We start from the raw sequence: 16,831 nt of genomic DNA on the forward strand, positions 1-16,831 counted from the left end.
GAATTTTTGCAAGTCAGGCTAGCACAAATGAAATCGTAACATTGACTCAAACATTGTATGTCCATCACCCATGAGCGGTATGACTGACCAGTCTGCTTGGGTATTGATGCAACTTGGCGCGCGATGCGACCACATGGGATATTTGTAAATAATAACTGGATAGCAATGAATGCATCTCTCCGAACTTCAGTGCAACTGGATTTGAGAGAGAAACCAACATCTTTAGCAAGAAAAATATCTTCAGAAAGCCCAAAAAAGGAAGAGCAATCTTCGGAAAGTGTCATCTGAAACCTGAAAAGCACTGAACTCGTGCTTCAGACACTGCAAATATGTGCCCCAATCATCTTTATCATTAAATGACAGGAACTCGGGTGGGTTGCACTCCACCTGGGAAATGACCACAGCCTGGATGGGTTGAGAAACATGAAACTATAAGCGATCCAACACACGTTGCAATTTTTGCTGCAACTGCTGTTGCTGCTGGACCTGCATTAACAACTGTTGCTCCCAGAGCAGCTGTTGCTGCTTCACAAGTTGCATTCAGGCAATCACAGATAGTCACTACACTTTGTCCGCCCCGGTAGCTGAGTGGTCAGCGTGACAGACTGTCAATCCGAAGGGCCCGGGTTCGATTCCCGGCTGGGTCGGAAATTTTCTCCGCTCAGGGACTGGGTGTTGTGTTGTCCTAATCATCATCAATTCATCCCCATCGACGCGCAGGTCGCCGAAGTGGCGTCAAATCTAAAGACCTGCACCAGGCGAACGGTCTACCCGACGGGAGGCCCTAGCCACACGACATTTCCATTTTTACTACACTTTTACCTCATTGCCAATCATAGTGATGAGAATTGGACAAGTCAGGGAATAACTTCACAACCAGTGCTGGCTGACTAGCTGGTTGAGAGTATCAACAATGAGATGCCCAAGAGCAATAGGTGGATAACACAAGAGAATGGCAGAAAACTGAGACAGTTTGGCAGAAAACAAGTACAAAGGGCAAACCAAGATCAAATAGAGTAGTGAATTCGGAAGCAAGGCAATGATGTGTAGTGAGATATATCTGATAATGCCAAAAATGACAACTAACAAAGGAACGGCTGCATTGCTGGCTTTGAAGGGAGTCTGCAAGCCCTGAAAGGTCGGCCAGACAGACATGGCTTGTGGTGGTGCTTATATCGGCACCCACAGCGCCCACAATTGCAGCAGTGCCGCCTGGCAGCCATTACCTACATCCATTCTGCCTGGCAGATATTCGAACACACTGGGGCAGAATATCAGAGATTTGCGCATCTGCAAAAAGATCGATACATGTCGCACCTTAGCAACAGATCTTTCTGAGAACCTGAGAAAATTCTGGTCCTACTTAAAATTTCCAAGCAGGTTAAAGGCTTTTATTTAGTCATGCTTCGATCAGTCTGGAATGGAAATAGAGGACAGCAAACGGAAATCCGAAATTGTAAACCTTGCATTTGAATCATTCACACAGGACTGCACAAACTGCTTGGCCATTGTATGGGCTCCCGTATGGAGGACTTAGTAACAGGTATCTCTGTCACAGAGAAGCAATTAAAAGAGTTTAAACAAATGTCACCAGGTCTGGATTGAATCACAAACTGGTTTTACAGAGTACTCTGTGGCACTGGCCCCTTAGCTTACATTTATCACAAATCTCTCAATTAGTGGAAAGTCCCAACCGACTGGAAAAGAGCGCACATGAGTCACGTATGTGAGAAGAGTAAAAGAATGAATCCGCAAAATTACAGGCCAATATCCTTAACATTGGTTTGCTACAGATTTCTTAAATACGTTCACAGTTAGAAGATTATAAATTTCCTTGGGTCCTAAGAGCTTCTGTCCACAAATAAGCACAGATTTAGAAAGCATTGCTTGTGCAAAACTCTGCTTGCCCTTTTCCCACATTATATCCTATAAACCATGGATGAATGGCAACAAGCAGATTCCATATTACGAGATTTCTGGGAAGCATCTGACACAGTGCCTCACTGCAGAATAATGATATCCAGGTCTAATGCTGCAGAGCAATATGAAATTGACAAGTATGTAGGGGCTCTGGGAAGAAAGGTGAATGGTCGACTTAGGTTTATTGGTAGAATTTTATGAAAGTATGATTCAGTTGTAAAGGAAACCATGTGTAGAATACTAGTGTTATCCATTCTTGTGCACTGCCTGAATGTTTGGGATCCTCATCAGGTCAGACAACAGGAGGACCTTGAAGCAATTCAATGGTGGGCTGCTAGATTTGTTATGGGTAGGTTTGATCAACATGTGAATATTATGGAGATGCTTCGTGAACTCAAGTGGGAATCCCTGGAGGGAAGACAATGTTATTTTCAAAGGATCACAAATGAGAAAATTTAGAGAACATGCATTTGAAGATGTCTTCAGAATGAATCTACTGCCATCAATGTACATTTCATCTGGGGACCACAAAGATAAGAGAAATTAAGGCTTGTATGGATGCATACAAACAATCATTTTTTTACCTCACTTCATTTGCAAGTAGAACGGGAAAGGAAAAGACTAGCAGCAGCAGCATATGTACGAGGTGCGACAATAAAGTAATGAGACTGATTTTCTTTGGAAGATGTGGCAACCCTGCAGGCTTGGTTAGGCACAATATCTTTGACCTTGGTCTATAAGCTGCTTCTAGTCCAAGCGGCACATCGATGCAACTGCTCAGTCATGAGTTTTTCTGTAGTAAGTTAACACGGGTTTGTCTCTCGTCATGGAAATTAAACTGCATAATATTGCGCAACGGTATGCCATTTCTTTTTGGGTTAAATTGAGTGAAAATGCAACGACAACTTACGGTAAGCTTCAGAAGGCTTTTGGAGAGGAGGTTATGTCAAGAGCTTGAGTTTTTCATTGGCATAAAAACCATACTGGACAACCATTAACCTCACAGGCAGATGTCAACTTGGCCAGGGTGCGTGAACTCTTACGATCTGATCGAAGATTATCTGTGAAAATGATTGCAATAGAACTGAACATAAATCGGGAAACTGTTTGTCTAATAATAAATTGAGTTCTTGGTATGAGAAAGATTTGTGCAAAAATGGTCCCCAAAACTCTCACACCACAACAGCGAGAAACACGGAAAAATGTGGCAGCCGGTCTGTTAGAACACATGGAAATCAATCCAGAATTGTTGAGCCATGTTATCCCTAGTGATGAAAGTTGTTTTTTTTTTTTTTTTTTTCCCAGTACGATCCAGAGACAAAACGCCACAGTTCGTAATAGTGCTCAAAGGGATCACCCAGACCAAAAAAAAGATCGCAGTCAAAGTCAAAAGTGAAATGCATGCTTGTGTGCTTCTTTGATTCCAAGGGAATTGTTCATAAAGAGTGGGTGCCTCCTAGACAAACAGTTAACTAATATTACTACAAAGAAATTTTAGAAAGACTTCATAAAAGAATTCTTCGTGTCCGTGCCAACATTGCTTATAATTGGATTCTGCATAATGATAATGCACCATCCCATACTGCTCAGACAGTACAGCAATTTTTAACCTCAGAACAAATTTCAATACTTCACAGCTATTTTATTCAGCAGATATTGCTCTCTGCGACTTTTTTCTATTTCCAAGAGTCAAAATGGTGGTCAAGGGACACCATTTTAAAACAACACAAGATGTCCAAAAAGCTGTGACGAGGGTCTTGGAGGATATTACAGATGATGAGTTCCAGAAATGTTACCATCAATGGCAGAAGCACTGGAAAAAGTGCGTGCAATCAGAAGGGAACTACTTTGAAGGAGACAACACTAAACTTGACTAAAATGGTAAGCAACATTTTTTTTCACATCAATCTCATTACTTTATTGTCGCACCTTGTATGTAGGCATAAACAAGTTTTAAGAACATCGCTTCAACAATTAATCATGGAGGACAATTAGGATTATAAGAGTGGTTTAGTGGTGCTGTTTGACGAGACAACATTATGACCGGATCAGAAACTGCAGGAACTGTCAGCAAAATGTAAATAACTGATAAAGTAATTGATAAGGTGTCTGTGTACCCTAAGGAGGAAGAGTATTGTCTACGTAGTCTCATACACAACACGTACAAAGAGATGAGAGCTAACAGTACTGCTTTGCATAAGCAACATGCTAATTAAACAGAATTGAAATCTGATTTCATGGTCAAACTCATAATCTAAGAAATGAATTCAAAGAGTATCTTAATTCCGTTCAACGTGTGGTGGAATTGACGAGGCCAGAAGCAGCAAATAAGTGCCATGAGAATTTTATTACGTATAAGGAAGGACATTAAGAAGACATGTAATCACTGATAAGGAAATAGATGATTTAATTGTTGACAGTCCAAATTTTATAGTCTAAAGGAGACTGGGTGAGAAGCAGGAAATAGTGTGAAGTTGTCTATACAGAGAAGGTACCTGAAGGTCGACTGTCAGTGCCTAAGCCTATAGTTAATGTAAGAAATAAGAGTGAAACGTATGATTTCGACAATAGCAACACTGTATGCACAGATGTGATGACTGCAGGTCACAGCAATCTACTGGCTGCTGAATATGTCATACTGTATGTTAATGGTTATTCACTGTGCACATCAGCTATATTATGCATCTTTGATATGTACTTATATTCTTTAACAAGACAACTTGTCTTTGAGTCACTGGGCTGCTACAGTAGAAGAGAGGGGGTAAGGATTATTACTGGCATAGATACTTCAGGAAAAAAAGTAAAACAAGATTTCTGGAGCACTGCAATAGGTTTCAATTCTTGCAGGAAACACACACTTTCAAAGTCACAAGAGAAGAAAATATATTAAAAACAATGGGATGCATAGTACAACAAATTTAAGTACATCACAGTTAGAGAAAGTTAAGAAATCAAATAATGGACTGCAACAATCAGTTGCAACTGATGCTGTTTCACAGAAATTATATTAAGAACTATGGAACTTTTAAGAGATTTTTATGCCATGATCGGTCAATTTTGACTTGATCATCACTTTGCAGTGCACTAGAAAGCACTAAAACATAGCCACAACATTATATTACAAAGACAAAGATGAGTTTTGTGAACTTGGACAATGTTGGTCAAGATCTCTACAACACTCATGTGATTTTTTTTTTTTTTTTACTGACGTTTAATTTGTTTATGTTTTTATGTTTACATGGATATTATTCAGGATTTAATTACACTCGAGATACGCACATACATTAAAGTTGGACTGATTGTTTGCATTATCAATGCTGAACTCTTTCTGTTTGGTCATATAATTAAATTTTAATAGCTGCATGGGGTAGTGTCAAGCAAGTATGTGTTATGGCCATCAGGGGTGATTACCTGGCATAGAAGTTTGTCACAGGGGAGGGGGGGTTTGGGGGAATGGAATATTGCTTAACAAAAGGGCAGTTGGGGTCCTGCACCGACAAATTGGTAAAATTTGGTGCTGCTTAAAGTAGTTTTTGGTAACTGTTTTCGAGTTCAGGGTAAAAAATGTGTATTGATAAATAATAAGATACCCATTTTAAGTTAAATGATATTTAGTGGTTTAAATAGTAAGCTGTTTGCCACTCTTGTTAAAATGTCTTTGACATGTAACACATCATAAGTCAAGTGGGGAGGTTGTGAGTGTGATACGTAAGCAACACTACTTGACAGCAAAGAACTGCCTTTATAAATGTATGATACTTTTGAATCTACCAAATTAAATACAAAAAATGAGTGTGGCAGTAAATACGGTCTACTGAATGGAAGTATGACAGACAATTTGATATGTTCTATAAATTGTCTACAAGGCTGCCTGGAAAAGAATTTCATTTCATTGTGTCACCTAATATGGCCAAATGTCTAATTGTATTATGTTACTTAAAATGTGACAAAAATGATGATCAGCTCGGACTGTACACATTAACATAAAATATTAATAACAACCATCACAGCTGTATTGAAACATGTTTATTGTGTCACAGCTGCGTTTGCTCACTGCAACTGACAGAAGCATCATGAGCAGTAATTGCAGGCAACATGAAATGTATATATTATACTCAATCTTTTATCAATCAAGTGTGGCACTGATCAAGATAATTTCATTAACATAAAGTACCTAAGCATGCAAGCTTTTATTTCTCTCTAACCAAATCTGACCACTTTAAATTATGTTTCTTGAAACATATCAAACAGGTTCTGTCTTTTATGTGCTAACACAATAGATTACACACTGAGGTGACAGAAGTCATGGGATAGCAACACACACACATACACAGATGGGAGTAGTATCACGTACACAACATATAAAAGGGCAGTGCATTGGCGGAGCTATCATTTGTACTCAGGGGATTTATATGAAAAGGTTACCAATTTGAATATGGCCACATGATGGGAAGTAAAAGACTTTGAACACAGAATGCTGATTGGAGCTACACAGAATGCTAGTTGGAGCTAGACGCATGGGGCATTTCATTTTGGAAATTGTTACGGAATTCATATTCCAAGATAAACAGTGTGCCAAGAATACCAAATTTCAGGCATTACCTCTCACCATGGGCAACACAATGGCCGACAGCCTTCACTTAAAGACCGAGAGCAGCAGTTTTTGCACAGAGATGTCAGTGCTAACAGACAAGCAACACTGTGTGAAATAAACACAAAAATCAATTTGGGATGTACGATGAATGTATCCATTAGCACAACATGGTGAAACTTGGCGTTAATGGGCTATGGCAGCAGACAACTGATGAGAGTGCCTGTGCGAACAGTACGACCATCGCTTGTGGTGCCTCTCCTGGGCTCGTGACCATATTGGTTGGACCCAAGGTGACTGAAAAACTGTGGCCTGGTAAGAAGAGTACAGATTTCAGTTGATAAGAGCTGATAGTAGGATGCGAGTTTAGATGGACCCCACAAAGCCATGGACCCAAGTTGTCAACCAGGCATTGTAAAAGCTGTTGGTGGGTCCATAAAGGTGTGGACTGTGTTTACAGGGAATGGACTGGGTCCTTGGGCCAACTGAACTAATCACTGACTGGAAATGGTTATGTTTGGCTACTTGGATACCATTTACAGCCACTCATGGACTTCATGTCCCCATATAAACAATGTCATGTCACTGGGCCAGAATTGTTTGCAACTGGTTTGAAGAACATTGTGAACAATTCGAGTGAATGACCTGGTAACTCAGATCGCCCGACATGAATCCCACTGAACATTTATGAGACATAATCGAGAGGTCGGTCAGTGTACAGTTTCCTGCATCGGCAACACTTCCACAACAATGGACAGCTATAGAGGAACGGGACTTCCGTCGAGTCCATGCTACGTCAAGTTGTTGCACTAGACTGGCCAAAAGGAGGCCCAAAAACTATATTAGGAAGTATCCCATGACTTGTCTTCTCATTGTAAAGTTGCTATTCAGCTGCAAGAAACAATTCTACAGAGAATTTTGTAACAGTAAATCACTTACTTCTATTGGTAGAACTTCTGCAAAGAGACAGATAAACCATTTTGTTGTTATCACTGCCCATGGTAAGCCGACATCCTGGACATGTTTGTGTACATCTGGTATTTTTAGCCTAGGAACAAAACCAGACACCATAAAATGAAACATCAAATTTAGAGGGCAAATTTAATTTCAGTACACATGATATTGCAACTAATAATAAGTATTTTTTAAGAATTTCAGAATTCAGACCATAATTTAATTTTAATTTCGGATGATACCTCACAAGTTCTTCCAGTACTGCTATGTCAGTTATCACACCCTCCATAGTCCTCGTGTAATATTTCGGCAGTGTCTTCTCAACAAGTACTTTCAATAACCAGAAAGTTGTTTCCTCATCCTTGGTGACAAGCAAAAGTAAACCTGCTATATAATTCAGACCCTGGAAGGAAAAGCAACTGTTGTGTAAAACAAGCAACACAATTATACTGAAAAATCAGACCCTGTCTATCTTTAGATTTTTGTTGTGCAGCATGAAACAAGAAGAGACATTTCAATAAATTGATATGTGGTGACTCAAAGCTAGATATCATCATGAACAGTCTTCGTTTTACTATCTCAGTCTTTCCTGAGGCTTTTCACATTTTTGTAGTCCTGTCACATAATGGTTTCAGATCACAGTTATCTTTATGTATAACATTACAACATCAAAAGACAAAACAAAACCTATTTTGACACAGATATATAAAAAAAAATATGGTTTATAAATTATAGCATTAACCTGAAGACCTTTGCACAAATCTATTTTTTTAAATTTTATATCAGCTATGGAAAATCTAGAAATTTGAACAAGATAGCAACATCCTATGGCCATCTCTCAGCAATGAACATGTTTCAAGTCACATCAGTGCTCTGAAGGCTGTTTTCAAAGAATTTACCATACAATCAAATAAATGTAAGTACGCAGTCCATGGTGCCAATCAGGCAAACAAACAAAGCTTCCATGGAGATGAGCTACCTTACTGAAGTATTAACATTGCAGAACCACTGTATAAAACGGTCCAAACAATTGTAGGAATATATTGCTTAAGTTCACTAGCAAATAGTTTTTGAATGTATGCTGTAGCAACACACATCTCCTGTACTTATGCCAGTCCAATGTGATATTTATCAGTTCACATGAAAACACAATAGAGTAATAAAACTTCATGAGTAGTGACACAAATTTTTACCTCAATGTGATCAAACTAAATTTTCGTGGGAAAGTGTAGTATGTAGGGACAGAGAAAGAAGTAATAAATCAGCTTTCATATTAAAAGCATATGGTCAACACACAGTAATATAATTCTCAAAGATTTTCAATCTCTCATCACAAAGATATTTTTCCAAACATTTTCAAAACAGTAAAAGTCTCAGAACTACTGAATAAAACATTCTCTTGACTATTAGACAGGGACAATTAGGGGTCAATAAAACAAGCAAATAATCCTAATGAACACAGGTACAGAAACCAATGTTTTCCAATGCATTATGACTGAATAGATGAACATCTTATAAAAAGAGTCCCTTGAGGATCCAACTGCAGATATGTGCTTGAGGAGGAACAGGTGTTCCACGTGGCCATCATTTGTGTGATGGGAGGCTCCAGCATGTCTCCTTATCAAAGCCCTAATACATACAAAAATCTTAGGTATGTTCTGAACACAACGAAAACCATCCACAATGTGTTCCTAGAGTATGACACTATCAATCTTATAATTCTGGAAACATCACCTAAGCTGTGTCCAAGCCTTGTCTCTGCTGTATGCTTTCTTCAAGGGGGTGCTAGTTCCACAAGGTATGCAGGAGAACTTTGAAGGTAGGAGATAAGATACTTGCCCTCAGGAGACACCACCTTAATGAAACATTGTCTATGTTGACATGGCAGTCTGTGTTCCAATGAAGTGGAGGGTTAGACCGTATGAGAGACTGTGTAATTGCCGGCAGGATCACCTAAGCCGGGCAGGTCCCCACAGACGATACAAACTGCCTCTCACAGTGCCCTGTTTTGTATCCTATCTTTTCCTTTTCCTTTATAATTGGTGACAACAGGCACAGTATAGTAATATGGGCAGCAAATGACCCTTGGTATCAAGGAAAGCAGTGATGCACGTAGGCCTTACTGTGGAGGGTGGATGATGTTCTGTGACTGACGTGAAGACAAGCTGTGTGACAGGTAGAGCACAGAAATAAAATTTGGCCATGAGATGACATCCCCAGCAGGACACACTGATGCTGTGGGCTCATAATGTGCACTACCAAAAAATTAAAATCACTGAAACTGAAAGGAAAAATAACCAGATGGATTTTAAAGATATGTCCTTTGGAACGAAAAGGAAAATCCATACTAGATATTGGGACTAAGTGAAATACGATGGCCAGAATCTACGGAAGTTTGAACATAAAATGGTGGAGAGCTGCTATATGTAGGGCAGACAGGTGACGATGCAGTGCACAGGAATGGTGTAGGGCTCTTACTCTCTCAAAGCTTCAACAGGAGTTTATCGTAGTGGAAACCTGTCTCCAAAGACAATAACCTTAGACATCAAAACCAGGGAAAATCAAGGAATTTCAAACTCATAAGGGATATTTGAAAAAACACTGGAAAAAATCTCATTTTTGTCTCAGTAAATGAAATAGTTTGTTTACTGAGGTGTCATGCATCGTCGCTGTCTGGGTGCAGCTGAGTATGTGTGCCGCCTTCCCTTACTCCCTCATTACTACTGCTTCTCCTCTTCCTACCACTTCCCTCAGCTTGCAGCCAGTGTTGCCACCACTTCTTGTCGTTAGCCTAGCAGCTGCCGACGAGAGGCACGAGGAGCGGTTTGTTTGGATCTGGTTCTCAGAGATTGCAGACACAGAGGCATTGGCCAGTGGCCAAGTGTGCACGAGTTGTATCTGAGTGACTGTGTGAATCTGTGTGTGCTCGTTTTCTGACAAAAGCTATGGCTGAAAATTTAGTTGTGAGAGGATAATTGTCTTTACTATGTGCCTGCTTGTGGCTCTGGAATCATCTTTACGGTGAGTTGCTACCTACCCTCATTATTATTCCCAGAGCATTTGAATAAGTTATCTGTTGCATGGATTGATCACCACAGCCTCATTTCATCAATGCTGTCTGTGGTTCCTGAATGAGTGGATTCCTGCAACGGGCCAAAACCACAGGCCGTTTCTGCAGGTATCTAATGGATTGGGACTGCCGTGCAGGCCCTGCCCGTTCAATCTAGTCTCACCAATATGCCCATAAGCCAGGTCTGTTTGTCTGTGATGTAACGCAGCAGGTTCTCATGGTTTATCCATGGACCCAGGGTTGCAGTGCTTTTCTGCAGGCCAGAGACCATGGATGATGGATTTCAGGAACTGCGACTCTCTCACGGCAAGTACGTTGTGCAGTGCGAAGTTTTATAGGCTTTTCATTTGTTCTAGCACATTTTGCCACTTCAAAAGTAGTTTATATGTTAAAAAGTATGGACGATAAGAAGAATAAAACTGTATCAGTTGATGGTGGTTTGTGCATTGTGTACTCATATATTTCTCAAAAGAAAAATCACACAGTACCTGTAAAATAATAGATATAACACAGAGGGTAATAAGCGACAATAACGAACATACAGGGTGTTTCAAAAATGACCGGTATATTTGAAACGGTAATAAAAACTAAACGAGCAGCGATAGAAATACACCGTTTGTTGCAATATGCTTGGGACAACAGTACATTTTCAGGCAGACAAACTTTCGAAATTACGGTAGTTACAATTGTTAACAACAGATGGCGCTGTGGTCTGGGAAACTCTATAGTACGATATTTTCCACATATCCACCATGCGTAGCAATAATATGGCGTAGTCTCTGAATGAAATTACCCGAAACCTTTGCCAACGTGTCTGGCGGAACGGCTTCACATGCAGATGAGATGTACTGCTTCAGCTGTTCAATTGTTTCTGGATTCTGGCGGTACACCTGGTCTTTCAAGTGTCCCCACAGAAAGAAGTCACAGGGGTTCATGTCTGGCGAATAGGGAGGCCAATCCACGCCGCCTCCTGTATGTTTTGGATAGCCCAAAGGAATCACACGATCATCGAAATATTCATTAAGGAAATTAAAGACGTCGGCCGTGCAATGTGGCTGGGCACCATCTTGCATAAACCACGAGGTGTTCGCAGTGTCGTCTAAGGCAGTTTGTACCGCCACACATTCACGAAGAATGTCCAGATAGCGTGATGCAGTAATCGTTTCGGATCTGAAAAATGGGCCAATGATTACTTCGGAAGAAATGGCGGCCCAGACCAGACTTTTTGAGGATGCAGGGACGATGGGACTGCAACATGGGGCTTTTCGGTTCCCCATATGCGCCAGTTCTGTTTATTGACGAAGCCGTCCAGGAAAAAATAAGCTTCGTCAGTAAACCAAATGCTGCCCACATGCTTATCGCCGTCATCAATCCTGTGCACTATATCGTTAGCGAATGTCTCTCGTGCAGCAATGGTAGCGGCGCTGAGGGGTTGCCGCGTTTGAATTTTGTATGGATAGAGGTGTAAACTCTGGCGCATGAGACGATACGTGCACGTTGGCATCATTTGGACCGCAGCTGCAACACGGAGAACGGAAACCCGAGGCCGCTGTTGGATCACCTGCTGCACTAGCTGCGCGTTGCCCTCTGTGGTTGCCGTACGCGGTCGCCCTACCTTTCCAGCACGTTCGGCCGTCACGTTCCCAGTCCGTTGAAATTTTTCAAACAGATCCTTTATTGTATCGCTTTTCGGTCCTTTGGTTACATTAAACCTCCATTGAAAACTTCGTCTTGTTGCAACAACACTGTGTTCTAGGCGGTGGAATTCCAACACCAGAAAAATCCTCTGTTCTAAGGAATAAACCATGTTGTCCACAGCACACTTGCACGTTGTGAACAGCACACGCTTACAGCAGAAAGACGATGTACAGAATGGCGCACCCACAGACTGCGTTGTCTTCTATATCTTTCACATCACTTGCAGCCCCATCTGTTGTTGAAAATTGTAACTACTGTAATTTTGAGTTTGTCCGCCTGAAAATGTACTGTTGTCCCAAGCATATTGCAACAAACGGTGTATTTCTATCGCTGCTCATTTAGTTTTTATTGCCATTTCAAATATACCGGTCATTTTTGAAACACCCTGTAGAACCAACTTGTTATTGGTGCTCGCCTATAGTCTTGGTTTACACAATTCTTCCCTGACTTCTTTCAAGATGCCTACTTGTTTCTGAGGTTATTTCTGAAATCAGAGAAGGTATTTTAAACTTGTCTTGTGACTCCAAGGAAGTCTTGCAATGCCAAGGAAATGCATATTTATGTCACCAAATGTTTTTTTGTTTTATTGAAATAAAACAACATCAGTGGTCTTAAAGAAACAAATATACCACTTGGCTTGCTTTCTCCATCTAAAAACAGTTCATTACAAAAGATACTGATGTTAGTACTTAAGATTTTTGCTCATATCAGGAAACGTCATCTGCTTGTAAGATTTTTCAGATATGCAGCAGTGAAATTTTCTTGTGTTTGTAAGATATGTGGTAGTGATAACATTCAGATTATAGATAATAAGGGATTGGGCTTGGCAGCCAATCTGCGTATAGTGTGCAAAAAATGTGATGCTGATAGCTCATTCAAAACTTCTAAATGTAAAAACTGGTACTATGAAGCTAATATGAGGTTTACCTACGGACTGAGGTGCACTGGAGTTGGAAGAGGAGGAGGAAATTTGTTGTGTGGAATGATGAACACGCCAGAGCCATGTCTGAGATTTACACAAACTGTGTACTGGAAAACATAATTTCTGATGTGTGTGAGGACAGTGTGATAGCAGCTACAGTAGAAGCTATTGCAGACAATGACCTATCAGATGAGAACGATTCTGGTCATGTTAGAACATGATCTTGTTGTGTTATGTGATGGTACATTCGTGAAAAGAGAGCATACGTCTTTATAAGGTGTGCCAAATAATACGTATTGACACAGGGAAGGTACTAGATGTTCAGGTTACTAGCAAATTCTGCTATAACTGTGCACTTAGTGGAGAATGTGAAGAAGATGTAAAGAGCATAACTGCAGTAAAACATTTTCTGGTTCTAGTGGTGGAATGGAAGGAGCTGGTATGCAAATTATTTTTAAGATATCTGTCAAGGAACATGGCAGGAGATATGTGAAATATCTTGGGGATGGTGACTCCAGTGCATTCAAGTCTGTGAATGAGAGCAAACCTTATGGACAACTTTCAATTGAGAAACTTGAATGCATAGGTCACATCCAAAAGAGAATGGGCTCAAGATTGAGGAAACTTGTCAGTGACGTGAAGGGCAAAAAGTTGTAAGATGGAAAGGGCATTAGTGGACACAGGCTCTCAAAGAAGATGACAATCTTCGAGTGTATTACGGCAAAGCTATCAGACAGAACCTATCCAGTGTAAATTACATGAAAAGTGCAGTATGGGCTACATATTTCCACATATTGTCAACAGCTGAACACCCTATTCATAATCTGTGCCACATTAGCTGGTGTAAATATCTACAAGCTCAGAGGGATAACCCCTACATTCACAAGGAGAGGCTTCCAAATTGTATCCTGGATCTTGTCAAGCCCACTTACAGGGTTCCGACTGATCCTGCACTTCTCAAATAGTGCGCTCATGGCAAAATATGGAAACGATGCCCTAAAAACACATTTGCAACTTATGCAGTTATTGTATTTAATGATGGGAACGTCAGGAGGATGAAAGTATTAGAAAGGAAATTTTACTCAAGACATTCTGAGAAAAATAGATATACAGCATGTCTCTGCAGCTGAAAAGTCAGTTGAAGACCTGGTAAAGGAATGAAAACAGACAACAAGAAACCAGAAGAGAAGCCTTGAAGGTAAAGACGACCCAGAACACAAATGTGGTGCCTTCTGAAGAAGTGACACACAGAAAAAAGTTAGTTTGAATTTAAATTGCATTTCCTGAAAAGTTTGTTTTTTAAAGTTTATATACCTTTTCCTCAGATTCTATGAACGCTAGAATTATGAAATTACACATATTTCTGTAAACCTAATAAACATTGTCTCAAGAGCAAATTTTGAAATTTTGATTGCAAGCTGAGATATGGGGCAAAGTGCTTGGAATTTTGCATGAATTTAAAATTGTACTAGAGGAATTAAAATTAATAAATTATGAAAATTCTCCAATTTGACATATTCCAAAAACTTCACGAGAGAAGTTTACAACGTATAAAGATATGAGACAGAGAAATTTTGGTTGAAATCTCTTCATGTAAAGAGTGGTACAAAATTTCATTGCCATATCTCCAAAACTGTAGATTTGGTGCATTTCTGAAGTAGTGTGTGTTTTTCATCAATGTCCCTCCTTAAGTTCAATAGACACTGCTGCCTAGAGAAACTATCTGGGACTACGAGAAACTATTTTACAATGTGTGATACTTATAGAAATCACAATAGTGAGGAATTTACCTGACAGTATCCAACTTCTTTGTTGTCATGTGCATAGGCAACTAATATATTACAGAGCTGCCTCTGATGGTCTGCAGCAGCATTGAAGAATATGTTATCTGGGTATGTCCTGGGCAGATCGGTCTTCACAATGTCAACTATATCTTGATCTATATCACCGGAAAGCAACTGAAGATAATAGTTGGGACCTGAATCGTCTTTCATTTTCTCTGCACCACTTACAGTTAGCCATACCTGAAACAAATACATCCAAAATATCCAGTCTGCCTATTTTCCAATAACAAGAACAACCAGCTTTGGGAGACACAAATTGTTATGTTAACATATTAACCATGAATTCAGTCACTGTGATCTATGTGATATTCTGGGGTAGCTTCTGACTATGCCTGAAATTAATTTCACAAAAGGCAGTAGAATGTTTTGAATGGTTCACAAACGTACATCTTGCAGGTATTTGTTAAAGTAACTGGGAACATTAACCACAGTCAAAAGACTATTCCTGGAAACAACGCACATCCTCACAGCAAAAACTATAGGCCTGCACATCAAAGTCTAAAATGTTTACTGAAGGCAGTTCATCACGAATACTGCAAGATTTACGATTGTAGCTTTTAGTGCGAGACTCTGCAATACTCTGGAAGTTTGTGCACTGGTCTCATTTGAGTTGCCTTTTAAAATAAACTGGAACACTGTCGTCTACAGCGCACTGATTCCATTTGATGTCTCCTTGAAACAAGAAAGCTCCGTATATTATATTTCCGATCCTATAATATAAACTAGGTAGCGTATTGATTACCGTACGATGACATCCAGAGACAGCTCTGTGTCTTACCTTGCCTCTATATTCACTTGGAATTCCTTTTCGCACATAGCGTTTAACTGTCAAATTCCTTTTCAACGACCTCCCTTCGCCTACCAGGTCTGCCCATTTCTTTGCCCTCCTTGCCAGAACAACAAGATAATGGGACATAAATTCTTCATAAGTTTCATAATCGAAGTCATCAGGACGCTCAAATCCGTACTCGTCAATTTTACTGAAACAGAAATATATACTTAGGACCACAAGTAACAAATTCGCAACATAACTTTACGGGCAATTTTTGCCGGTTACTTTACGCGGCAGGACGTTTTGTAAACCAGTTTCGAGACTCTTAATATGAACCAAACATGAAATAATTTATGTCATGCCTAAGTTTACCTAAAATGAGAGTTTGCCATTACAGGAAGTAGCAGTTCAGAAGCATTGTCAGCGAATTCTCTTCTGGTTTCTTCCGTTACTTATCATAATTAACGAGGTTAAACTTGATATTTTGAAATGAGTACACCAGTTACGAAATACTTGCTACCTGCTGTTCAGTGTATTTACATCTGTGCATCGATTGCTTGGAATCGATAACTGACATATCGATAGTAGACAATCACACAAATGAAGAGCAAACGTGCTAAGCGCACAAGGTCTATACGTCATTATGAGGAAATGTTTGATGTTGATTTCAGTTTTATTATGAATAAAGTGCTCTTTTCTGTCAGCTAGTCAATACAGCATTGTACAGCTAATTTACTCGATGTGAGGTATGGGTATGGCTAATTTATCTTGATTAAGTTACAGCTGCAACAAAGGTAGCGGAATCGAGGGCATTCGTAGATTTTTACACTAAAATTGTTCTGTAAATTCCACTGATATATTTCATAAGATTATTGGCACAAATCTGAAGGACCTACAACTCAGGTGTTTCATTTTGGGCAGATCCTTCCAAAAGTTACGCTAGATGCAGTAGGCCACGCTACCCTTATCTGCACCATGGCCGAGACGGCCAGTAACCGTCTACAGAGCGGTGACAACACAGGCGCATTGCCATAGAGACGTTTACAAAGTCCCGTTAGTT

The 16,831-nt window shown here is 40.0% G+C and overlaps 1 protein-coding gene across 1 annotated transcript in view; it reads right to left on the minus strand.

Moving 5' to 3' along the window:
- Nucleotides 1–16,302, minus strand: part of LOC124776426 (growth hormone-regulated TBC protein 1-A) — a 53,052-nt gene extending 36,750 nt beyond the window's left edge. The window contains exons 1-5 of the mRNA XM_047251420.1: nucleotides 16,144–16,302; nucleotides 15,778–15,979; nucleotides 14,946–15,179; nucleotides 7,708–7,868; nucleotides 7,451–7,559 (exon numbers count right to left, since the gene is read on the minus strand). Coding sequence (XP_047107376.1) covers nucleotides 7,451–7,559; nucleotides 7,708–7,868; nucleotides 14,946–15,179; nucleotides 15,778–15,979; nucleotides 16,144–16,163 — 726 coding nt within the window. The 5' untranslated portion in view covers nucleotides 16,164–16,302. The remainder of the gene's footprint in view (nucleotides 1–7,450; nucleotides 7,560–7,707; nucleotides 7,869–14,945; nucleotides 15,180–15,777; nucleotides 15,980–16,143) is intronic.
- Between the last annotated feature and the right edge of the window lie 529 nt (nucleotides 16,303–16,831).

Source organism: Schistocerca piceifrons, chromosome 2 (genome assembly GCF_021461385.2).
Source record: "Schistocerca piceifrons isolate TAMUIC-IGC-003096 chromosome 2, iqSchPice1.1, whole genome shotgun sequence".
In the NCBI taxonomy this organism is placed as follows: Eukaryota; Metazoa; Arthropoda; class Insecta; order Orthoptera; family Acrididae; genus Schistocerca; species Schistocerca piceifrons.